Below are 27261 nucleotides of genomic sequence, written 5' to 3'. Positions count from 1 at the left end.
CAAAGTCAAGAGGTTTACCTAACAGGGTAATAGACTTATAAACAGCTAACACCTGGCTGTATGTCCTGAATTAAGTATATAAATGAAAATAACAGATACTCTAGAAGCTTCTCCTTTTCTAAGTGGAGTGAATTAGGAAGGCTGCAATTGTTAGGCTGAAGTTGACTTCAGCATATCTAGTATGAGTGAGGAGAAAATGCTGTTGCCAAAATGGAGAATATAGAATACAAGGCAGGATTCAGAAGGGAGATCATCGATTCTGTTTATCCTAGGCCCTCTGTTACTCTGTCTGCCTGGATTGTCTCATCTACTCCCATGGCTTGGATTGCCATCTGCATGTTGTGTTCTAAATCGGTATCTCCAGCCCAGACCTGAGTTCAGACATTTATACCCACTTGGGTGTACCTCAGGGACCTTAAAATCAACAGATCCAGCACTCAACTAGTCATCTCCCCACTTGATCCCCCATCCCTAGTCATCTTCTCCCTTTTTTCCTGTGTCAGTAAATGACAAGACAGAAATTTAGCCTTCATACTTTTCCCCTTCTTTTTAGGTCCCAACATCGGGATCTATTCCCAACCTAGTCTCTAGTCTACCTCTGGAACAGCTCTGAGATAACTCTGCTTCTCTTTACTGGGGATTCCGTCACTCTAATCCAGACTCTTATCTCAGTTACTGGCACAGTTCCCCAGTAGTCTCCTAACTAACTCCCAATAGTCTCCATGCATTTCCAGTCTTGATTCCAGCAAATTTAATTTTTTTTTTAAATCTTCTTTTACTCCATCCCATGTCACCCCATTGTCCACTGATAAGCACAGTATCTGACCCACAGTACCACTCACTAAATATGGAAGGAGCAAAGAAAACAAGCAGACAAGTTAATTTGGGAAAGGTTACAAGAGCAACAACAAAAAATGGCAGTTTGGAGTCAGCAATGTCGGTGGTAGATTAACCATAGGAACAGATGAGATTACCCATTCTCTTACCTTTATTTTCATTTTACTGTTTGTTTTCCCTTAAGCTTCTCTCACTCTACTCATTTTTTCCTGTGTTACATTTCTTCCATCTTGGGTAGCTTCTTTATCTTCAACAAATTAAACGGAAAGTAAAATAAGGATTCATATAGAAGTATAAAGAAATGACAAATTAGTTGTATTATCTAACACTTGTATGGTGCTTTACAATTCATGAATCCCTGTCCTATAAATTTTACGAACAGAGATTCTCAGGAACTTTAACTTTTTTTTAAAAAAGAAGAAATAGTGGAAATTGTACTTTATATTCACATATGAAGAAGGGTCATGAGAAATATGAGGTGGAGGACTAGATTTGTCATGCTTTAGAACTTGATTTGTGACTGTCTGTTACATATAATGAACTGAGTGTCATATCCCTTCCCTTCTCTCCACTCAGCCAGCTCATCTCTGCTGTTTCCCCTGATTCAGTTTAGAGAGCAACCAGGATGTCCCACACTGAAGTCACCTGGATGGCACGTGGGGAGGTTCTAACTCAGCTCTCTCCCTCTTTCCTTTAGAGGGGGATGTGCACTGACTTCCTTCACTGGGGGATGCCCCCCTTTTCCTTGCCTTTCATCACTCACACCGCAGTGAACTGCACCTCCGTCAACTCTTTTCTTATATGTAGGCACACATGAATACACTGACCATCATCCTTGTTTCAGATAAAAGGCTAGCATGGAAATTTGTTTCAGATTTTAAATTAACTGCAGTTTTGAAATTGAAAAATATTATCGGTACAACTATTTCAGAGGTTTTTTTTCATGTTTAGAGAAGTTAGTCCTTTGTCTTTATTCCTTCTACTATTTTAATCAACATTAAAACTAATGAAATTTTTCATACTTTGAATGGGCAGCAGTTACACTGGTATTTGAAAATAATTTGACTCTTTATATATATTTCCCAGAGATTACCTCACTCTTTTCTCAGGAAAAGGAGAGAAAATTGTTAGTTTAATTTTGTGAAATAGCCTCTTTTTTAGCTAACTAATAATAATAAAAAACTGATAAACTGACATGTTGGGGAAATTGATAATTTTTTAAACTTTTTTCTTTCTTCAACAAAATATTTTTCAGAAGTGAACACCCACTTGCTCAGCTCTACTGCCATTCAATCATGGAGCATCATCATTTTGACCAGTGCCTGATGATTCTTAACAGTCCAGTAAGTACCTAATTTATGGCTGTGGAATTTTAAAAGAGACTTTTATAAATTCAGTTTTATTTTTAAGTTTTGGATTTATTCCCAGCATCATAAATTCTTGAGCATGCTTTATTCCTTTTTGGGTAAGGAAGGCAAAGCCAAAACATTTGAGGTCTTCACAGCCTCACTTCTCTAGACAACCAATACTGTCTCAGTGTTGCCTGATAAGGGAAATCAGGTTACACACCTTTATTTGGTTATTCCAGATTAGAAACAAACACAACTGGTATTTCATGGCTTTCAGTTAATTCTGCTTTTTTTTTTTTTGTCAAAGGTTTGCTTTCACAAGACAAATACGTTTTCTTCTTTTTATTGAAACTTCTAACCATTAACAAACTGTTTTGTTAAGGAATGAAACTAGTCAACAGCTTGGTTAAATGAGTATTTATTAATGTAAGAAAGCATATGATATGCTACGCTAGACATATTTCTGTCAATGAAAATAAGATAATATACACCAAAGCATTAACAATGGTTGTCTCTGTCTAGTTAAATTATCAGTACTTTTTATTTTCTTATTTTGGTCTGTTCATTATTCACATTATCTATTGTATGCACCTATTACCTTTATAATAAGACAATGAAGTCGTAACTATAATGTTGAACAAGCACAATGCCTGCTATGGAATCTGAAAGCAAGTTTACCTCCATCTCTTTACATCTGCCCAGTGGGGCCATTCATCCTTGAGCCCTAGAAGAAAACTCAGGGAGCCCAGGACTTTTCTGGTCGCTGTACTGTAAGGAGAAGCCCTCTAGTTACTTTAGGTCCTAAAACACAGTATACAGTTTTCAAGTTAGAAACCAAATGTCCAGTCCTGTGTAATAGTCCAGATTTTGAACTTGATTTAAAGTTTCAGGTTCTCCCCTAACTTTCCTGGCTGGCCTCTTTCATAGTGTTTCTTCTAACTCTTTCCTCTCCCCTCAAAGCCCCAAGTAGTTTCCTCCCCTCCAGACTGGGAGAACAGGTCAGAGGAGGGGCAAGAACATTCTCCAGAGTGGTAATGTTACGAGTGTCTCCCACTTCGTGACTCACAGGTGTTTGAGCCAAGTGCTTTTCTGTGGGTGATTTCATGGTCCCTCTCAGCACCCTCATCGTGGGGCTTTTCCACTGGATGTTCCCTTGATACGAGTGATCATCTGTGTCTGCTTCATCATCACAGGACTCCTTCCTCAGCTCCTGGAAATCTGATCCTTTCTGCTAAGGTTCTTTAGCCTTCTTTGTGGTCCTCTTGAACAAGACAGGACTTAAATCAACCCCAAGCCTCTAAAACTTGGAGAATGCAAGCCGGCCCATATAACAGCAGCCTCTCCCTCACTGCCACCATCAGAGTGGCCAGCCGCCTGGGTCTTGCCTTTTAGATTTTCTGAGGGAATCACATACAAGTCCACTGTAGCTCACCCCACCCCACTAAACTACAGGAAGCATCGCAGGGACTTCATGCCCCTCTCTCTTACTTGAGGTGAAGGGGAACACAGTCTCACCTCTCCTTAAATACCTCAGTGTGGGTGAAGGGTTAAGAGCTACACAACCAATTTTAGCAGCCTCCATATAAATCCTGCACATGGTCTAGTACAGACTATTTTGCTATAGTATGTGATTGTTTAGTACGAATTAGTTCATGTCTGATTGGTAAGTAGGTGAATGATGTCTCTATAATGTACAAGTTGTACTGTCTCATACACAAGTTCTTTTGAGTATGGTGCCAGAATTATGGGAGTTGATCTTTTTGATCTTCAGCAAAAAAGGAAAACACTGTCCATTTGGCTTTGGCTCATGCAGCCCTTTCCTTTCTATTGTAAGAATATTGAAAATGGGCACTTGCTCCCTTGCTTTGGACTGCTTAAGGCTCATGGGAGGTGCCTGCCCTAGACCAGCCCAGTGTCCCAGGAATCCAGTTCCTTCTGCGTTCTCCCTGGGCCCCCACAAACCAGCATTTCCACTCGATTGTTTTTGTGCGTCTTTCCTACCCTCAGAGGCAGCCTCCAGACTGGCCAGCCTGGGCTTCCAGGTCACCTCCAGATATACCAGTTCTTGATCTGGTCTTGCTTTGGTTATTAAGTTGCATAGTGGTCTGCCTCAACACTGTTTTTCTCATAAACCATGTTATTTTTAGTGTGTAGTTTCTCAGAACTGAGACTTTTCAGGAATGTATATGTCGAGTTATAGCAGAAACATCTGGACTTTCCTTGGAATTTGCTATCTTTACACTTCAGCTAAAACTTTCATTTTAATATCCTATTCCATTTTAAAGAAAGAAAATACGCTAACCTTTTTTTTAAGCATAATATTTAACAATATTCCTATCATAGCTACCTCTGTTATTAGATAGCATAACTTAATATGTAATATGTTATTACTTAATGTATAAGGGATCTGATTGTAGACCTATCTGTATATTCTGTCTTTGTAAGCACCAATACACAAGAATTTAAAGCCTCTGCTTTTAGAAGGGAAAGTAAAAATATAACACCAAAAGACATTTCCTTTTCCACTTGAAATGGTTTTATCTTAAAATAAATAAAACTATCAGAAGGTATTTTCTGAATAGTTTTCTGTCTCGCCCAGAATCTAAAATGATTTAATATTTAAAAATAATGTTTATGGTTGTAATCACAGATTCATTAATTAGATATATGCCACAATTTCAGTGTCTAATTATCCTCTAACCAGTGATCTGGTTTCAGCTGACCACACTCAGCAGTTTCCCTTTCTTAGAACAAATTCTTTGCCTCCAGACCCCATTCCTAAGCTTCTGCATTTTTTCTCAGCCCTGAGATTTAGGAACTACATCTGATTCACTTTACAGATGTTGTTTTGAGTATATTCTGAGTACCCGAGGTACGTTTTACTTAGTTCAAGATTAGAGAAAGATTAAAGTGGCTATTCTATAAATCACAGGCAAGAAATACAAAATGGTTATGTAGCGAAAACTTTCAATAATTTGCATATGGATTAGCCACTTTTTAAATACTCCACTTTTTAAATACTCCTTATAGGTGTTTCAACCCATGCTTGCTTTATACCACCAGTAGGCACACCTTTGGCTCATGCCCTCCACTCATCTATTTTGGCATGTTCCTAAGGAAGACACACTGTTCTCAATGTTGGTTAAGTTAAAATTATATAAATTTGCACCAAAAATGTTACTGGATTTATTACAAAAGCCATAGAGAAATTATTATTATTTTTTGGCTGAAGAAATTCTGCCCTGAGCTAACATCTGTATCAATCTTCCTCTATTTTTTAGTATATGGGCCACCAGCACAGCATGGCCACTAACAAAGTGGTATAGGTCCACGCCCAGGAGCCAAACCTGGGCCGCCAAAGCAGAGTGTGCTGAACTTTGCCACTAGGCCACCAGGGCTAGCCTGAGAAATGATTTTTTAAATAATCAGTTGTTTAAAAGTTTTACCACTCTGTTCTTCACATCATTAATATGGCTTTGACTTTTCAGTGTTTCACTTGGTGTTGGGTTCTAGCAATTAACCTGCCCAAAGGAAAAAAATATATTAGGTTTTAGGCCTAAGGAGTATAAGAGTTGGAAAAACCATGCCTTTGTAGGCAGATGCACCATTATGAAGCTGTTTTTTCCTATATGACAAGGCGATGGGAACATACAGGGGAAACATTATTTTATGGTATGTACTCTAAGTAAGCAGGTGTCCTCCGTATTCATGAGTTCAGAATCCTAGGCATGTGTTTAAGATATGTGACTGTATTTTCAGATTTTGGTCTTGTCAGCAGCTTTTCCAGGTGGAGTGCTAATGGTGGTTTTCTTCTTTTATAAAGGGCAATCAGATTCTCAGTGGCCTCTCCATTGAAGAATATAAGACCACGTTGAAAATAATCAAGCAAGCTATTTTAGCTACAGACCTAGCACTGTACATTAAGTAAGTTTTAAGAAATACCCTGAGATAAACAGGTCTTGCAAGTGTTTACATTGTTTCAAACTTTGAAAATCCATGGTGGGAAATTTTTAGATTATAAGGACAAATGTCCTGGCAAAGCTGTTTATCAAACCATGCAGCAGTTTCTTAAAGGAAGCCAGAAAAGACTACTCCTTTGACTGACTTAATGCAAGAAATTACAGAATACAGAGTTATTTCTGATGTTTATCCACTACTATGTCTCTGAAGCTATGTACAAAGCAAATAACCATCTCAAAGTCATGCCAAGCTAGGTTGTCCAATCTAAAGATTATAAAGGCCATTTGCTTTTCCTCCTTTCCTTCACTCCTCCAAGTTCTGACCATTTCACAATCCTTTATACTGTCATCCAAGCGCAGGTGAACAGGAAAAGGAGCTGAGTGCCAGACAAGTAAATCTGGTTTCTTTTTATTTGATTTTGGCACAAAAAGAGTATTAATGTAGAACTTTAATGAAGTTACTGATTCAAAAATTAAAGTATGCATTAGAGTGGGATTTGTGATGTATGCATGTATTTGCATAATTAACCTGCCTTTCTAAAAGTGAGAAAAGTCTTTGCTGCATTTGGGCAGGCATGAGTTTCCCACAGGTGGCCCGAGATCTTTGCTGCATGTGTGGGAGTGAGGGGAGGCAAGCAGTCACACTCATGCGATTTCCCTGGACCTTGGGCTTCTCTCCCTCTGTACGGGGATTCGCATCTGTATTTTAGCCACTCTTATAAGAAGTAAAAACTAAGAGAAGAGAACAGACATAAAATTACATACCAGATATCCACTGTTGTACATCTAAATGTAACTGCATCTAAAAATGTCTGCTTCATTAGATTTTAGAGCACTTTAAAGTTAATTAGGGTAAAAGAAAATATAATAAACTTTGGTCTACTCAAAATGATTGCAGAATAAAGATTACCAAAATACCAAGAATTTGAAAAATTCCTGTAACCACAAAGACTTCGCAACCTTTCCAGGCCACATGGGTCTCTCCTCTGAACACTTATGAGACCTGCTTTTCATTTTTGGTACTCAATCACATACAGTCAATTTTGTTATATACGTTCTTCTTATGTTTGCCTTGTGTCTCTGACTAGATTTATTTTAAACCCTGTGAAAAGAACTCATGTCTGAAGACTTCTCAAGATAGTTAACAATGTGGGCACATAGGAGGTATTCACTATACACTGAATGAGAATTAGTTTACTCTTTACTTGGTCTTTCTTTGCTTCAGAAGCACTTCAGAACTTTATACTGACATAGAGTAATTATTACAAACATTTTATCTCCTAGACTATAATATATATGAATAAGATATATGAAATTAAACTGAAACCATATAGATCTCATTATGCCATACACTTAAAATTTCTTAAATCATTCTTGGCATCAAATTTTTAACTCATTCTGTTTCATTTTCTTAAAATCATGTGCAAGAAATGAAATGACCATTATTTGTGCTCTGTAGTTAAAAACTAGGTGAGGTTTAATGTTTCACCAAAGAAAATGGTAGAAGGGAGGAAAGTGAGGCATTAAAGATTTTTAAATGATGATTTTTATGTTGGATTCTAAAATGGGAAAAAACCATTAGAGATTTTTTCCCCCCAAAATTTATTCCATGAATCTTTGTAGACCAAAGGGCTAAGAGCCTGGGGACTCATCATAACTGCTAAATATTTTTCTTTACTTTCAAGGAGGCGAGGAGAATTTTTTGAACTTATAAGAAAAAATCAATTCAATTTGGAAGATCCTCATCAAAAGGAGTTGTTTTTGTAAGTAGGTTTACTATTCTTAAAGCTGAAGGTGTGCTACCCAATAAGTTTTATCACTATCAGATTTTCTTGCAATTATTTGTTACAGTGTGATGATCTTAGAGGCTGTCAGAATTCTCCAGAGTGTTGTACAAAGCGCTGAGTATGAATATTGACTTGAAAAGAAAGGCATTTGCAGATTTAAGTGAATAAATCACTCCTTCACCCTAGAAGGACCTTTAAAATGTGGTAGAGTATCAGTACAAGGCTATAGGGTTCCCTTGTTCATATTCCCAATTCTTTGGAATGGAAGAGCTGAAAATAGCATCCTAAAGATTGTGGGAGCAGGAAGGTGGCTGTGAAGTGTTGACTTCTCTTGAGAGTGATGGCAGAGTAGCACTGCCATAACTTCAAGATTTCTGTTTTCCTCATCTGCACCCCTTCCCTCCCTCCTAGCTGCAGATACCATCCCTTGGCTATTACTGTGACTACCTTCCATGGCAGGAACTGGACCAAAAAAAAGAACAAAAGGTCAATAATAAAGAAAAGAAAGACACAGCAATACTAAGGACAGTGCTATTACAATTTTGAAATCAACATTTCTTTAAATAGATTGATATTACTTAGCCTGCAAACAAACATGCAAATTATAAGGAAGCAATATACAAATGCCCAGCTGTCTGTCCTACATAGTTGTGCTTCACTTAATAGTCTCAACATGTTCTTCAGAACAATGCCTTAGAAAAGTGTAGACGTGCTACTGTGGTTAGGGAGCAGTTTTCTCAATAACAAAAAACAAATCCAACCTCAGTTCCAAGTCTGTCATGGTTTTCACTTCTGCACTCTTCTGACCTCTGAGCTCGTGGAGAAGTACTCTAGGTCTAGCGCCCAGCGTCGCCTCTCGCACTCTTCATTTTTCGGGTTGTAGTTCATTCATATAGGTAGACAGTCTTCTTTTGGGGAGGCCATTTGAATCGGCAAGTGTTATTGAAATCTTTCATGAAATAGGTTTAAAGAGTGATTAGAAATCTCTGGTGCACTCATTTCTTGTGAGAGAGTCAGTGTAAGAGAGAGAACAGCAGAAGGAAACCGTTTGCCTTGTGGCCTTATCTGGTTAGGGAGAATGTACTTCCGGGTTGGGTTTCCCCAGAGGGACAAGTGATACAGTCCTTTACCTTGAGTGTTTCTGTATTACACTGATGCCTTTTTTGTCCCTTTCTTCAAACTAAAGTATTAAATGGTAGATATTTGGATCCAACATGGGAAAACTGTGCTAAAGATAGAGTCATTTTCATAGGATAGTTACATATTGGGTTCTAGAGTGCTTTGTCACAGACCCCAGAGTCCAGCATGGTTTTCACTTCTCTAACAAGGGAAGGACTAAAGTGCACCGTCCTCTTGTTTCCCTCTTTTCCTCCAGCAGATACTGTTGAGTAATTTAAAGGCTTTTCACATGGAATTTACTGCATTTGTTGAGTCACTTAGGATGACCCACCACAATTCTTTCTTTCTTAGGACTTTTATCAGTAGGATATCTGATGTTATCCTTCAATGGTTAATTATTAGTAATAGTGTGTTTTCATCATACTATCATTGAGAATGGAAAACCAAGTGAAAAAATAATAGCAGGCAAGTTTTTGCCAAAAGGTTAATAATTTTTCTCCTTGTGCCAATCTGGAGCTAAATGAGGCAATTTGAAGTCAAATTCCAGTAGTTCACTGGGTAACCAAAACCATGACACTCTGATATCACTGTATCAGTCACGCTTCTGTATAAATTCTGTTTCTTTAATCTTTATACCATCCCTATAGTTTAGAGAGTTTTAATTTAACTTTTGTATTAGTAACTATTTACTGAGAGTTTATATTTGCACGAAAGTAAATAGGAGTATTGGGCTTCTTTTTCCCTTAACAGAGCAATGCTGATGACAGCTTGTGATCTTTCTGCGATTACAAAACCCTGGCCTATTCAACAACGGGTATGTTGCTTAGTGATAATAAAAATAACAATTAAAAACTCAAAATAAGGAAAGTCTTTACTCTTAAAAGGAGCTTTGGAAGTATTTTTGGAACTTGTAATCTAATTTTTAAGTAGTGTTAAAAGCAGATAATTGGATATAAACAGGTTTTCTTTTTTAGAAGATTCATTAGCACTTACTAAGATTTCTAAGGTATATTAAGAGAGCATCTATATTAACATGGCAAAAACCTAGCTGTGTTGATAAGTTTTAATTCCAGTACTACTTCTGGCTCACTTAGGGGTGTTTTTTAGCACATTCCTTTAATAACTTTGAAAATTAGAAGAAGCAAACTTATTTTTCTTATGGTTAGTCTACTAAGCTATACCTCAGCTCTAAATACGCATTAACAAGTAGAACTTAAACATTTCTGGAGCTTGTAAATATTGGAAATGTTGATATAAGATGTCAGGAAGGATCTGTTCAGGGCCTGTGGCTAGGAGCCTAGAAATATATCCTTCTCTCTAAATAAGTAACTGCCATAACATTTTGCAGTGGCAGTAAAGGCCCTCGGCTCAGAAAAGGGATGAGTATACATGCAGTGATGTGTATATTGTTGTTGTTTTTTTCAAGACTGCATTTTTAATCCTAGATGCACTATCTAAGATTATGGAAAGTCTCCTGTTGGTCAAGGCTCTGAGCTGCATAGTCAAGGAGCCCAGCAACCACAGGCTCATCTCATGAAACACACATGCTGGGACAACAAGATCAGAAATGCACTTTCCATGTGCCAAAGCTGACATTCCATGGGCACTCAGGAAAGGTGGTCTTTACAGACCTTCCTGCTCCATAATAAATAGGACTATATACCCATTTCAAAATAGAGAAGAGAATGGAAGAGGGAGGAACTCGTCTTTCATTTATCCTTTCTTTCTTCTGAATCAAACTCTGAAAAGGTAGAGCAATGAGGCTGGGCTCCGGACATAAAAAGCAGTACTATAAAGCCTCTGTAATTAAAACAGTTTGGTGACAGACCAATGGAACACAATAGAAAATCTAGAATTGCATAGAACATTTAATATGTAATAAAGATAGCATTTCAGATAACTGGGGAAAAGACAGACTTTTTACTAAATAATGTTAGGATGATTTTCCCATCTTGCATAGCCAGATGGCAAAAGGCAAAATTGGATCTACTCTGCATACTTAAATTCCAAATGGAGCATAGAATTCATTGCAGAGAATTAAACCATGCAGGTACTAAATAAAAATGTTTGTGGATTCTTGTGTAACCTACGAGTGCGAAAAGTTTCCTAACTATGGCTTGACAAGCGGAAACAATAAAGAAAAACATTGATAAATGTGATTACATAAAGATGAAAAAATAAAACTTTTGCAAGGCAAAAAGACACTATAAGTGCAAGACAATGAAAAACTGGTAAAAATATCTGCAACTTATATCTAACAGATAGTTAATATCTCTTATAAAGAACTTCTAAAAAATAGAGAAGAAATAGGCCAACCACCCTAAAGTAAAATAGGTCAAAGATCTGAACAAAAAGTTGATAGAAGGCCGCTGCCGTGGCTGAGTGGTTAAGTTCGCACGCTCTGCTTCAGCAGCCCAGGGTTTCACCAGTTTGAATCTGGGGCACAGAAATGGCACTGCTCATGAAGCCATGCTGAGGTGGCATCCCACAGGCCACAAGTAGAAGGACCCACAACTAAAAAACAAAAACACACAACTATGTACCGGGGGGCTTTGGGAGAAAAAGGAAAAATAAAATCTTTTTTATTTTTAAAAATTTTTTTATTTTTTATTTTTTTGAGGAAGATTAGCCCTGAGCTAACATCTGCCGCCAGTCCTCCTCTTTTTGCTGAGGAAGACTGGCCCTGAGCTAACATCTGTGCCCAGCTTCCTCCACTTTATATGTGGGACACCTGCCACAGCATGGCTTGCCAAGTGGTGCCATGTCCGCACCCGGGATCCGAACCATGAACCCCGGGCTGCCAAAGTGGAAGGTGTGCACTTAACTGCTGCGCCACTGGGCCAGCCCCGGAAAAGGAAAATCTTTGAAAAAAAAAAGTTGATAGAGAAAGAAATGTGAATGGCTCTTATTCACTTGAAAAGGTTCTCAGAACCTTAGTCATAAGAAAAAAATGCAAATTAAAACTACACTGACACAATAAAACTTGTACAGAATTTCATAACAGCAAACAACTCAAACATCTATCAACAGGAGAATGGATTAAACATATGGCAGTATATTCCTTCATACGATGGAGTACTGCTCAACAATAAATAAAAACCAACCACTGACACATGCAACAATGTAGCTGAGTCTCACACACACTATACTGAGCAAAAGAAGCTGGACACACAAGAATACATATTGTGCTTTCATTTATGTGAAGTTCTAGAATAGGCAAAACTAACCGATGGTGAAAGAAATTAGAATAGTGGTTGTGAGGGGAAGGAGGAAAGAAGCGGCAGGGATTGACTGGGAAGGGGCATGAGGGCACTTTTGGGGTGATAGAAATATTCCATGTCTTGGATGGGGTGTGTGTTACTTGGTTATATGCATTTGTCAATACACTGAACTCTGTACTTATGATCTGTGCATTCACAGTATGTAAATTCTACTTCTTTTTAAAACAACAACAACACTGAGATACCATTTCTCAATTGTTCAACTGGCAAAAATCCAAAGGTTTTACCACATACTCTGTTGGGGAAGCTGCGGGAAATCAAGAAATGCCAAATACTACAGCCCTTTGGAAGTATATAAATACACATATTCATTTACCATTACTTCTAGAAGTCTTATCCCAAAGATACACTGGCAAGAATATAAAAAAAATATTTACACACAGCTATTCATTTTAGTGCTATTTGTAATCAAGAAGATTAGAAATAACCCAAATAGGGCCAGCCCCGTGGCCGAGTGGTTAAGTTCTCACGCTCCGCTGCAGGTGGCCCAGTGTTTCGTTGGTTTGAATCCTGGGCGCAGACATGGCACTGCTCATCAAACCACGCTGAGGCAGCATCCCATATGCCACAACTAGAAGGACCCACAACGAAGAATATACAACTATGTACCGGGGGCTTTGGGGAGAAAAAGGGAAAAATAAAATCTTTAAAAAAATAAATAAGTAAATAACCCAAATATTCATTAATAGGGGACTGATTGAATAACTTGTAGTATAGTTACACAATGACTTCTATGCAACTATAAAAAGAAATGAGGAGGCTGGCCCTCTGGCTGAGTGGCTAAGTTTGCGTGCTCTGCCTTGGTGGCCCAGGGTTTCACTGGTTCGGATCCTGGGTGCCGACCTAGCACCGCTCATCAAGCCATGCTGAGGCAGCGTCCCACGCAGCAGAACCAGAAGGACCTACAACTAGAATATACAACTATGAACTGGGGGCCTTTGAGGAGAAGAAGAAAAAAAAAGATTGGTGACAGATGTTAGCTCAGGTGCCAATCTTAAAAATAAATAAATAAGTAAAAAGAAATGAGGAGTATCTGTATACTACTGTGGAGTGATTACAAGGATATGTTTTTAAGTGAAAAAAAAGGTAGAGAAAAATGTGTATGGTATGCTACCATTTATCTAAGAAGGGGGTATATATGTACATAGTTGCTTACATTTTAAAAATCCAGAAGTATTAGCTACAAAAAGTTAATGATTTCCTATAGGGGAGAAGAGAATAGGATTGAGGGAATAGGGATAGAAGCTAGAGTTGCTTGGGTGTTCTTGTTTTGTAGATTTCACATTGGAACCATGTAAATAGTTTTTATTACTATAAAATAAAATTGAATTTAAAAAAAATCACTAAACTTTGAAAATTAAAATGAAACAAACCTGATTTTGTTTGTAAAACCACACTGACAGGGACTATTTCATTCCAAGTAACATTAAAACAGTAATTTGACTATGTATCTCTAGTAGGATGTACCCTAAAAACAGAAAGAATTATCAAAAAAGCCCTGAAAACTGTTTTCTGTAATCATATTTTTAGTGTTGATTTTGTATAGATATTCAATCACTCTTCTGGATGATGTGGGATAAAAGCATATAAGAAATTATATTGCTGTTGTTGTGAATACATTTCAGTGTGAAATGTGTTTTCATGTTTCAGTGTGAGGGGAAAGATAAAGATCTAAGATGGAGAAGAGTATGCAGAAGTCCTGTAGTCCTGAATTCAAACTGGAAATATTGTATGGACTTAGATTGTGTCTTAGCTCCAAACCCTACAAGGACTTAAAAATAATGGCTCAACCTAATAGAAATGAACAAACCTTTTGCCCAGTTGAGGTTTCCAAATACCTCAACTTACAGGAACAAGGGCTCCAGGAAGAAATGGCTGATTGCGGTTCTAAAGCAGGGAATGTACAAGATGAGCCTAGAACATACTGTTTAGGAGAAAGCAAGGAAGCTGTTGAAGACTGATAAGGTTATGTCAAAAGAACAAAGAAGCCAACTTAATAAGCTTCCACTGGCCAAAATGGAACAATTTGAGCATCAATAAAGATTAAAATACAATAAATATGTTTAAGTCCAAGAGTTTAAAATAATAAAAATAATAAAACCTTCCATGGTCATCTTTGGTGTATGCTTGAGAATCAAGTTATTTTTAAAATGGTAAGTAAAGTGGACGAAATCAAGCATTTCTCCTTTTAAGAATTGTACTTTAGGGTATCTAAGTAATTGATGTGGAGAATTTCCTCTTTATTGTATTTCAGCTCATCAAGGAAAAAGCAGTGGTTGCTTTGAATATCCCTTTCTGTAGCCCCTAAATTAATGGATCTAGGCAAAGATCACTAAGGGTTGCTAATATCACAAAAAGAGAGGCAACCAGACACTCCATAGGCCTTGATAGGAGTACACACACAGCACTGCCTATGAAGTAGTCATGGCCAAAAAAAAAATTGAGAATCTCCATCTAATCAAGCCTTTAGTGTATGGAAAAGCAGGTACAGAGAAACGTTAAATTTCATCACAGGAATGCAATCAGCAACATTCAGACAGTGGGAAACTATAGGATAAATAACCCAGTTTATTCAACAACAAAAACCAAAATTATAAAGAAAATTTTAAAAGAGAGGGGAGGACCTGGTAGATTAAAAGAAATTTAAAAGGCATACCAATCAATCACAGTATATGGACCTATTTGATACTGTGTTTTTCACAGCACCTGGTATAACAGGTGCTCAATAAATATCTCATTGATTATGCATACAGATGGGCACACAGTACTTTTTTCCCACTAATTGCTGGAGCTGAAATAACATGTTGCTTTTCTCTGCTTAGTTACAGAAGATTACAAACTCTAGGCTTTGTAATGAAATATAATTTCTATTAGTCATTACTGCTTTATTTTAATTTTACTGATGTGGTTGAAAGCTACAGATTTGATAATCTTCATTCAGAATCTGTTTTACAGTGATATACTTTTAATTGCCAAAATTTAGTCTGTTCTTTATTTCAGATAGCAGAACTTGTAGCGACTGAATTTTTTGACCAAGGGGACAGGGAGAGAAAAGAGCTCAACATAGAGCCCGCTGTAAGTACGAGACTGTTGGTAGGAATTATTCAAATACATTTTTTGTTGTAGACTTCCTTTCATGCTTCTATGAGATCTTTCCTGGGGAATGCAATTTCTCCTCATTTTATTTTTAAAACTTTTTTATTAGAGGAATTATATATGTTTATTACAGAAAAAAAATAAGAGGACAAAAAACTCTTTGGGTCATCATATTGTACCTCTGTTTTTGTAATTTGCTTTTTCCACTTGAATATCATAAGCTACTTTTCATTCTGACAGATGCTCTTCTATATGTTATTTATAATGATGACATGAAATAGATGTAACCATATTTACCCACCTCCTTTGGGGTAATGTCTGCAGTGTTCACTATAAACATCTATGTTACAAAATGTTTGTGTGCCATTTTTCATTATCTTGTTAGGATAAATTCCCAGACTTGCTGTGTTGAAGGGAACACAGATTTTAAAGACTTTTGATAGATACTGCCTTTTACATAGAGTATGGATCTCAAATACAAGAAAAAGATTCTTCTCAAACCATTTCTGTCCTTTGGAATGAAGTTTTCCTGAAAATGAAGCATAGAGTCATTTATTTTTTCAATTCAAATGAACATTAATGTAGCCCATACTAAATGGGACGTGGTTAAGCGATGCCCCTCCTGTCTGTGTGCAGTTCCCCCCACGCTGCTCTGTTCCCTCAGCTGGTTTCATCCTCTCTCTCATTAGTCTTTTATGGTTATTGTCTCCTATAATGTAATGGTAGGTTTTTTCAGAAGCTCAGAATCTTAGAAACTGGTGGGTAGCAGAGTGCTGGTCACAGCTAATGGAGAATTTGCTTCATTTGAAACAAGCACTGAGACAGACTCGTTTCTTCCCATGGAGGTGCTGGGTTGAGTGGCGCTCCAGGCATGAACTCTTTGGAATAATCAGCAGTGACGTCTATGTAATCTGCACTCCAAAAGCTCTGTGTGAACTGAATTATAATCAGCTGTGGTCTCAGTGGCTTCTTTCACAAAACTGAGGGTGTTTGATTTCACATCAGTAGACAATTCCAAAGCCTGTGTGCTCTCCAGATACACGTCAGTGGTTGATTCTACGTCAATGATGAACTCTGTCTGGGTCAGTGGTCAACTCTAAGTCAGTGGTTGACTCTAGGTCAGTGATCATGTCTAGGTCAGGATCAGTTCTGGGGGTAGTGTGGGGAAAGTCATAGAATGAACAAGACAGAGAGGATCAGGGTCTTCCTGAGCATTGGGCCAGTGGGGAGTACAGGAGGCTCATAGAGCTCAGGAGGTGGGTATCGCCTTCCTCAGCTAACCCAGTGATTCATCTTTTTAGAGTCAACTTGCATTATGTTCTTTAAGTAAATGCAGATCCGTGTGTGTGTCTCTTTCTGTGTTTCCAGGATCTAATGAACAGGGAGAAGAAAAACAAAATCCCAAATATGCAAGTTGGGTTCATAGATGCCATCTGCTTACAACTGTATGAGGTATTTATATGAAAACTACTAGACTTGCTAAACTTAGAGTGTGTTATGAATTAAAACCTACAGTAAAGTGAAGCAATTAACATTAGGTGTATATTTTTTCCTTCTTAGTCAAGAAACAAGAAGTAAAATTATCATCAGGATTGTTTATTTTGTTGATAAACATGCTGTTCACATTGAACAAGGCACACGTTTTATTTTTACTATTTCTCAAAAACTTTAATTCATCAATGCATAGCTATCTTTTGAGTGCCAACTGTGTGCTAGGCTCCAACAAACTGATATAGGGAATACTAAGAAAAATTATGTGCCAGGACTCCCCTCAAGGAGGTATATGGTGCTTTCTCTCTGTTAGCATATTCTTTTTAAGTCTAAGTTTGGGCCTAGATAAGGAAAAATAATTACCAACTTTTTCTCATTGTCATAGTGTGGCTTTAACATTGTTAAGAAAATTTTTATGAGGATTAAAAGAAGGTGGCTAGAAAAATATTGTAGGTTCCTATTTCAATACACCTATTGGCGTGGGGTTTTTTTGTTTGTTTTAGGTAAAGATATTATCCCTAAAACATCCAGTTTCCTAGCTTAGATGTTTATGCCCCAAGTACAAAAAATAGATAATGTCCTTGTCTTTAAAAGTTTAAACAGGAAAATGTCTTAAGTTTTAATTATTTTGGAAAAGAACATTTATCATGGAATTATCACAGAATGTCAAGACCACAGGAAAGCCTAGAAATCTTCTAATCCAGACATTTCATAGATTCGGTAATTGAATCTATAAAGTTCATCTTCCAGGGAGATGGAAAACTTGCCCCAAGCAGGTAGTTAGTGGGAGAACTCTATCGAGAGTCCAGTTCTCACCCAAGTCCCGTTTTCTACCATCGAAAGAATTTAATAAAGAAGCCATGGCTGACGAGGAGAGGAAGAGGAGGAGTGGGCAGGAGAGGCAGCAAAAGCAAAAGAACATCAGGTGTCCGGCCTCTGTACCACTGTCTCCCCACCTTTTTTGGCATTCTGCTTGTTTACTCCTTTGCAGAAGGGCAGTTAGAATAGGGTTTCAAACACCCTTAAATATCTCATTCTTTCCATAGCAGATCTTATCTTACTGATTGGATTAAGAGTTCCTTAGTTGAAGATACTAAAGTCTCCTGATTTTTCCCCATGCCTGTAAATATAGTCAAAATTACAATCAGATCACCCATTATAGGATTTATCCTCCCACATTTCATGTCTGTGCAAGGATTCATTTTATTTGAATTTGCTGTTGAATTCTATGTGATAGATACATCTTTTTACTATTATTATAGAAGTAATATATTATAGACAAATAAAAGAATATAGAGAAGTAACAAGAAAGATAAACTCAGGGGCCAGCCCAGTGGCGCAGCAGTTAAGTGCACACGTTCCACTTCTCGGCGGCCCGGGGTTTGCCAGTTTGGAACCCGGGTGCGGACATGGCACCGCTTGGCAAGCCATGCTGTGGTAGGCGTCCCATGTATAAAGTAGAGGAAGATGGGCATGGATGTGAGCTCAGGGGCAGCCTTCTTCAGAAAAAAGAGGGGGATTGGCAGTAGTTAGCTCAGGGCTAATCTTCCTCAAATAAATAAATAAATAAATAAATAAATAAATAAATAAATAAATTTAGGGGGGAAAAAAAGAAAGAAAGATAAAATCACTTAGAATTCCACTACTCTAAGATAATTCTGTCAATAGTATATGCTTTAGGACATTTTCATGTTTTCATTTAACAAAAATTGCTTGCAAAACATAATATAATGTACATCTTTCTGTTTCACATATGTTTCTATGACAATTTTAATGGCTGCAAAATAGTAACACAATATACCTTAGCCTTGTCATTGGGTATTTAAGTCATTTTCAATGTTTCCTTATTACAAAGAAATCTGCAGTGAACATTCTTGTGGCTAAATATTTATGGCACTATAGTTGGTAAATAATAATGCCACACAGAATTATAAATTAATCTTTATTATAATCTTGGGTGAAATCTTTTTAAGTACATTGTATAAAACCATTTTGTAGAAGAACATAAAAAGTAAGCAGCTCCCAATACAGTCATGCTTATGGATAGCCATCTGTACTACATAAAAGCAAAAGTACTGTTGCCCTGCAAAGCCGATTCCACACAGATCTGTCGCCGTAGCTCAGTTATGTTATTTTGGAATGTGCGCGTTTGCTCTGTCTCTCAGCATGTACTCCTTGTCTGTATAGCTTAAGAGGAATCATTCATAAATGATCCTTGTGTGTGTTCACGCAGCTTGTTAAAACCCCAACAGTGGGCCTGCTCATGAAATGAGTGTGGCACGTGGCCCTTTGGTACAGGACTGGGGAGAGGGCTTATTTCCTGGCTTCCATATAGTTGTTTGCTTTCTTTTTCTTTCTTTAGGCCCTGACCCATGTATCAAAGGACTGTTTCCCTTTGCTAGATGGTTGCAGAAAGAACAGGCAAAAATGGCAGGCTCTTGCAGAACAACAGGAGAAGATGCTGATTAATGGGGAAAGCAGCCAGGCCAAGCGGAACTGAGCGGCCTATTCGTGCAGAGTTGAAGTTTATGGATGGTGATTCTGCAGTATGCCAGTTTTGCTATACACTGTACAGATTTGGTGTATACTTTGCCACTGCTGTATTTTTATTTTTGCACAAGTTTTGAAAGCATAGCATGAAATGTTTTTAGGGGACTATTACATTTCTTCTGTATATCTGTTTTATGCCACTGAACTGAGATTTTCAACAACACCCACTCTTAGCACATGGATAAGAGCACTGTTTGTGATATTTTGTGTACTGCAAAGTGCAAGTGGCATTCTTGCACTGAGGTTGTTTTTTTCTGCTTGGAGCTTTTAAATAATTGGCTTTGTGTTTTCTGAATTACCAATCTTTAAAGAATGTTCGGAATCTTTCTCAAAAATAAGCTAGGAGCAAATTGAATATATTCTGTGACATTTAAAACCTTTATAGGATAGAGAAAAATGCTGGCCGAGTGGATTTTAAGGGGTTTGGAGTATATTTGTCAACAAAGTATTACCATAAGAAAAAAAGTTAAAACTGAAACAAATGGAAAGTACTATGAGGCAGCATTATAGAGAAAAAGTATTATTTAATTGATTTGCTGTGTTTGTTAGAGAACAGGCAGGAGAGAACTTTCTCATTTAGGTGCAATACATCTATCCGGAGGCTACCCATCAAGTGTCTTCAGTCTAACTCAGCTGATGGAAAGCACGGGAAACCTTTTGAGAAGATCCAGTCACTGACTATGGAGGGATGAGTGTGTTCCAAAAAGGGAACGGCCATGGATGTCTGTCAGTGAAGAAAAACGTTCTGTTGGAAGACCCTTTTGAGAGTCAGTGAGTGTTTTGAATACTGAACTTCCTTTTTTCAATAGCCTCCTCATCTTTTATCTCCTTATAAGTCAACAGCTTAAATCTCAACGGGAAATCGAGAAAAAAGTGATAATTGGAGCACTGACCTGAGTGAGATACAACTACAGATAAGAGGGTACAAAATGGATCATCATTTTTCTCTTTGTCAAACAAAATATAGAGAAAAGTTTTAATTATATGGACAGCAAAGGGCTATCCTTGATATTGGAGTCAAAAATTAAATTGAGGGAGCAGTAAGGTAAGAAACCTTAGGCCTGTGAATAAAACTTAGCAGTATTGAGTTTGTGATTGAGAAACTGCCGTATTTTGGTTTAGAGGCAGGACTAGTCAACCCAGAATCACAGAAGTTTGGGTGTGTATCCTAAACACTGGCCCTGACCTCACAGTTGGTGGTATTTACTTCTCATAGCTTTTAGCACATTTAGAAAATGTTAACGTTTCCTTAGAATTTGAGCCCATTTAAGTGGATTCCCATTGTACATGTGTGCCCCTAAATTCACATGCATTCAATATTGGAGAAGTAGGAAATGAGTCGAGCAACTGGTTAAGGAAAGGAAAACCTGCTCCAAATATATGGAAACATTTGGACTTGGAGAGAGTAGGGAGGTATTTGCTTGATTTGTTAATTCCCTTCCTCTACTAAAAAAAGTTCTGAGTTTCTATCTCTAACTTAGACAAAAATCTCTTGAGGATATGGTAATGCAGCATTCTCAAAGACCTGTCACTAAAACATGTTTTCCATTCATATTTTCTCTAAATTGCCTAAAATTCAATGTGTTTATTAAGTTTTTAAAATTCTGAGTGCGTATATGTATAGTGACATAATGTGGCTTTCTTCTTGCCATTCAAGTAAAAAAAAAAGCGCAAACAAATTGTATTGTATTGCCATTACTTTGTAGTGGTAAAGGATAGTCTAGAAAGTTATCACCTATTTAATGCTGTATGTATTATTATTGTAATACTTGTATTTTTCAGGATATTATTCTATTTTTATTTTACATCATACAGATGAGATCTGTAAGGTTGCCTCTTGGTGACACTGGTGTGTAAATTACACAGACTGTCACTAAAATCATGTAGCTACATACTGGTATACACCTATGCATGCACACATAATTCCTTAGTTTATAAAAATTGTTTAAAGAATTTCAGTCTTTAATAACCTTTTTTTCATACACATCATGATTTAGCAGTGATGCTGAAATCTGTAGTCATATACTTTAGTAGTCTGTTTAGACCCCTCTAACATATGTCACTGAGATTTTTAAAAACATAGAGACCATGTATGGAGGATTTGTATGTGTGTCATTGTATCAAGCAAGAAGAGATATTTAGATTAGAAATTGGTTTGCCTTTAGATAATGGTTTATTTTACTTTACTAGTTTAGAAATTAAAAGAAGGGCAATGCCATGCCTATTTTATTTTATTGTTGGATATTTTAGTTCATACAGAAGAAGAGTACTCTTAGGACTGGTTTGTTGGTTCAAATAATTTTTAATTTTTAGGAAAAATCATTCCATACATGAATTAATATCTGGTACATGGGCACAAACCAAATTTTTTGTTCTTATGTGAATATTTCCTTTCTAGTATCTTCTCAAGTTGGAAAAAATATATAGTCTTCCTCCACCCTACCCTATATTTATATTACCCATAACTAGTAAGAAGTTGTTCTTGTCCTAAAGTAGTTTGTTTTAGTTATAGTTGAGTAACATGGTACCATTTCAATTTTCAGCCCCAAAAGTCCCCACTATTTTACTAAGTTGTTAGGAGATGTCTGAAAAATTGCCTGGCCTTATATTTTTCAGAGGACTGGTCTTTGCCAATCGCCGTCCTGTGTGAACTTGTGTAAGTCCCTTAAGCTCTGTGTGCCTAATAAGTTGTGCCATTAAAGGAGTTCTGTTTGGGCTAAGTCTTTGTCTTCAAGGAGGATGTCACGGAAGGCAGCTATTATGTCAGCCCTAATGGGCCCTGGAGACCACTGTCAGAAATGGGATACTGGGCTACAGAGCACAGTGATCTAATCCCACATGTCATTTCTTATGTTGAGTTTCCAAGACTGAAAAAGCAAACACAGTACATTTATTCACCTTCTCAGGCAGATCGCTGCTGACTGTGAGATGTAGAGCTCTTTGAGCATCTCACCTCAAGGTACAAACCCTGGATGATGATGATGTCACCACTGATCTCATAATTATGAAGAATAGTGTCCTTTGATAGGAGTATTGGAGATAAGAAAGTGTATGCCAATATATTGAAGATATTGGATTCTGGGAGGAAACTTGTCACAGGTAACATTCTAGACAGACAGGTAAAATGCCCAGCAGTGAAGTGCCTTTATTTCAGCATTAGAGCACAGATGTTAGACCTACTCCAATCTGATTTCACTTTTCCTGTGTTTTTCACCAGATTGTACTCCTAAAATTTTACAGGCCATCACAAGCAGTGCTGTTTTGTTTTGTTTTTACAAGATCGATTTAAGGTGAGAAGGGAAAAAGAGTAACTGTTGTCCTCTCCTGTGAACAACTATAGTTAAAATAAGGTGGTATAATTTAATTGCTCAGCATCAGACATGCATTGATCCATCTTTTATTGAGTCCCTGCCACATGTCAGGCACTGTGCTCAGCCATGGAGACGGAACAGTGACCTCAAGGAGCTCACAGTCTCTGCAGGAAAGGCTGGATAAGAGACTTAACCAGCTTCTGATCCTGCTGACTGAAGGTGAAAATAACATTCTATCACTTCCGTTTTCGTCTGTAACATCTATTTTATACAGTTTTCTGGGGACCTTTACCTGGAACTTATTAAGAATCTGTTAGTGAACATCCTGTCTTCTTGCAAGTATGAATCACTTGGCCTGTTGATAGCTTAAAGAATATCCTATGTAAGGAGTCATATAATCCACTGTCTAGGTTATTTTTCCATATGCTGGCCAGGTAGAGAGTACTCAGAGTTCTCTTAGACTGCTAAATTGTGCACAGTTTTGGACCCCTTCTGCTCCACCACAGGGAGCGAGGAAGAAAGCATTAAAAGCTCACTTTGACCTTCCATATATTTCTCAAAAGCCTGTGTAAACGTGTCTTAATGAATGTTGTTGACAGCAATGTAAATAGTTGAAAATATAAATTTCTATTACAGTTTAAGAAAAAAAAAAACCCTTATGAATCATCACTAGCCACTGTTAATATCTATTTGTATTCTTATACCTTTTCAATATATTTGAACAAATATATAGTTTCTGGCACTATTTTTGTACTAGGACAAAGGAGTTACTATGTATATTATGTTTAGCTTTTAAGTCATTTTAAATAATTGTGAAGGTTGATTTCTTGTCTTTCCTCTCCCCCACCATGAGAACCATTTCAGATGACTCTTCTGTGATAAAATCACTTTAAAAGAATACTTAGCCACCTGTGATCCCTAAAGTCAAGAGATAGTCAGGGTGGTTTTCCATTGTGAAAATTCTTAAGAACCTGTCATTTGTTTCCTCATTTTGCCATGCTTTGTAAAAATAAAAAGAATGAATAAGTAGGTATGAGTATTGTGTGATTATTAGGGGACTTTGAATGTTAAGGACAGGGGATTATTAGGGGACTTTGAACTTTAGGCAGGGAGAATGGGCCCAATAGTATGAGAGACTTTAATCAAACTAACCTATGGTTCTATTAGCTGAAAAAACTGGTTTAATAAAATCCTTTCCTTATGGTGGCCGACCTGGTGGTGCAGTGGTTAAGTGCACACGTTCTGCTTCGGTGGCCTGGGGTTCACTGGTTTGGATCCCGGGTATGGACATGGCACTGCTTGGCAAGCCATGCTGTGGTAGGCGTCCCACATAATAGGTAGAGGAAGATGGGCATGGATGTTAGCTCAGGGCCAGTCTTCCTCAGCAAAAAGAGGAGGATGGTGGCAGATGTTAGCTCAGGGCTAATCGTCCTCAAAAAAAAGAAAAAAAATCCTTTCCTTAGCCTAGACTCCCCTCAGTAATGGTCTTCTTTTTATTAATATCCTTTCCTAGAAATCTGAGGGTAACAATTTCCATACACCTCACTTCAAGATCCTAGCAATGCTATGGAGGGTGATTATTACCGGCCTCGTGTTGTGTGAGGAGCTAAGGGTTAGGAGTTAAATACTTGCCAAATGGCATGAGCTGGATTCAAGCCCAGATCTGTCTAGTTTCAAAGCAGGTGTTTATTCCACTTAGCTCTCTTCTTGAATTTTAATTGTAAAAGGTCCTAAATCCATACTTAGTGGATCAAATGGGCTACCCAGAAGCCTTTGAGATAAGATTTCTGTCACTGGCAGGTTTGGTTTTGTTTGCCTTCCTACAGTCAACATTCCTTTAGTTCATCTGGTAAGAACTAATGCCCTGCCCTCACAGAATCCCAGATACTACCGTGCTTCAAGGCTGCTGGTCTAGAGGCATGGAGGTGTAATTAAATGCAGAATTTCTGATTCATTATTTAGTTTTGCCACTAAACAAGCCCTCTTCCTGCAGGGCACAATATCTAGGCTATGCCTAATTCACAAAGCTAAAGACAAAAATAAAATGAAAGCTCCTATAAAACAGTATTTTAGATTTTCTGACCACTAGAGAGCACCAGAGTTTCAGCTTCATTTAAAGCAGGAAAACTCCCACTAAGGAGTAACCCCTAAAATGGTCTTACGGAGCTTCTAGTCCCTCGGAGGCTACACACAAGGGCAGAGACAGTCCTATCTCTGCACTCAGGGTGGGAGTGGAGGCTGGCTCAAACTTGAGGCTTCGGAGACGCTTCCCCAAGGGTGTGGCATCTGCTTTAGCCAAGTGAAAAGGGAGAAGAGTGTTCCAGGCAGAAGAAATGTGCGAAGACCTAGAAGCAGCAGGCTAGAGAACCTGAAAGCTTTCGCTCGACTTATTTAAATACGTGTAAACTTTATACTTATGAATGATAAGGATTAAAAATATATAAAGTATAAATATTAAATATACTTATAAACGTATACAATAAAGCAGATGTCCTTTAAATGTATATTTGAGCTCTTAAGAAAGTAAGAGAAATCCCCAGAGGCCAAAATAAAGCTAATTAAAAACCCAAGCAGTAAGCATATGAGCTGATACTGTCAGACTTGGGAATATTTGCAAATCTCTGTAATGAAGGAGTTTTAATGTCCTCCCAAACAGGGAAACATGGTCTCAAGACCCTGTGAAGCATTTAGGGAATGGCTCTCCAAGTAAGGCTGAGACCTTTGAAGAGCTATGCCCTCAATGAACACATAGAAAGTGGGGGAAGTCCACTCAGACACAGGAAAATATAAAGGAAGCATTGCCTGTCTTAATCTGGGCTCTGGGTAAAAAATAAAAATCATAACATTGGGTCTACCCTCATAGTCACACAGATTTGGGGTCTGAATATGATCCAGGACTACCCAGGTTAAATTGTAAGCACAAAAAGAAGTCTCAGGCCAGTAATATCCCTGGACACCTGGCAAAAGCAAAGGCAAAATGTCTTTGGAAGAAGACAATCTCAAACAGGCCCATAAAATTTCCACAGAAATCATGCCACTAAAGACATATTCATAATTCACCATTGCAAAACCCATGAGAAAATTCACAATGCACAAAAGTCAGAAGCCACAAGACTGCAGGATCAGATCCCCAAGAAATTCAGACAATAGAGCTCTCTGATGGAGGCTGCTGGGAAGAATCATTGATTTCTCACACTTGTGTTTCCAAAGGAACACCCCTAAGATGACACTCTTGGTCCCTTGTCCACCTCTAACCCAACCCAGTCAGATGCCTGACTGGAGGGTGACAGCCATCAGTCCACAGTCCTTAAATGGGTGATGTTAATCTAATAAAAAGCAGTAAATTCTGGGGATTTGTTTCTTTTCCTTACCTTTTGACCCTGATCTAGTGCAAGTTGGAAATCCTAGGTAAGTGTGTCCAGGTATAGAGAGGTGTGTCCCAAGGTCTAGCCTGCTGAAGGGGTGGGGACTGAAGCAGGGGGTGTTAAACCCATTTGACCATGGCATGTTCTCCAACCTAAACATGTTCCCCAAACGCCTTATTTACCCGACCACTTCCCCAAAGCTCTACACCAGCCAGAGTCACATGGTTTCCTTGGGAGTACTATGCCTATCTCCTTTAATAAAGGCTTTCTAGACTGTTCCTCTGCAACCCCAATGGGCCTTTTTCAATCAATGTCCTCTCCAGCCTCTGATCAATGTGGTAAATCTGTGCCTTCCAGAGTCTGTCGTAATATGTGCTGTTCGAGGAACAGAATGTGCAAATAAAGAACATTGTTACTCACCTCTCCTTTCTGCTGGCGGCTGTTAGAAGACAGGAGTGAAGTCAGCTGTGAAAAACATCCCATTTTAGAAATGCAGTGAATAGTTCAAGAAAAGCACTGTTGGAAGATAGGTTGTTCTGTTTTACATTTAAAATTCTGAAAAGTAAATTTAACATGACTAGAAATTATTCACATTTTTCTTCTGCCTGTTCTAAGACTTGGATTGGTGATGATCATCGACAAAGCACACTAACAAACTCTGAGTCGCTGGAAGCCAGTATTCGCAGGCAGCACAATGGATGAGGCAGCTCATGAGTAATAATACAACCAATATGAATAAACAGTATTAGGGAACTGCAGAGGCTAGAAGAGCTATATTACTTTCATACAAACGTTTTAAAGAGCCATGGCATTGTGAGGATAACAGGGTTGCTATTTTTACTCTCAGTGGGAATTATGAAATTAGGGAGGAAGAACACATCTGACAATAAAAAACATAAGCAGATGGTTCTTGGACTTGAACAAGAGGAGGTGGTGCCTGGATACTACCAATGTGAACTGATTTTCACACGCACTACTTGGACAACGAACTCTGTAAATATCTCTTCTCTACTTAGTTTTCTAAATTTTCATTGAAATATCATTGTATTAGTTTCCTATTGCTGTTATAATAAATTACCACAGATGCATGGACTTAAAACAACACAAATTTATTAT

General features: G+C 37.9%; 1 protein-coding gene across 3 annotated transcripts in view; it reads left to right on the top strand.

Annotated features, from left to right (window-relative positions):
- The window catches only part of PDE5A (phosphodiesterase 5A), a 130261-nt gene extending 106452 nt beyond the window's left edge, over positions 1-23809 (top strand). For all 3 annotated transcript variants that reach the window (XM_044767297.2, XM_070504690.1, XM_070504689.1), the window contains exons 15-21: positions 2093-2180; positions 6010-6110; positions 7831-7908; positions 9802-9865; positions 15333-15407; positions 16797-16880; positions 19282-23809. In XM_044767297.2, the coding sequence (XP_044623232.1) occupies positions 2093-2180; positions 6010-6110; positions 7831-7908; positions 9802-9865; positions 15333-15407; positions 16797-16880; positions 19282-19419 (628 nt within the window). In that variant the 3' untranslated portion in view covers positions 19420-23809. The remainder of the gene's footprint in view (positions 1-2092; positions 2181-6009; positions 6111-7830; positions 7909-9801; positions 9866-15332; positions 15408-16796; positions 16881-19281) is intronic.
- The last annotated feature ends 3452 nt before the right edge of the window (positions 23810-27261 follow it).

Source organism: Equus asinus, chromosome 3 (genome assembly GCF_041296235.1).
Source record: "Equus asinus isolate D_3611 breed Donkey chromosome 3, EquAss-T2T_v2, whole genome shotgun sequence".
Lineage (NCBI taxonomy): Eukaryota > Metazoa > Chordata > Mammalia > Perissodactyla > Equidae > Equus > Equus asinus.
This window is presented reverse-complemented; position numbering and strand designations above follow the sequence as displayed.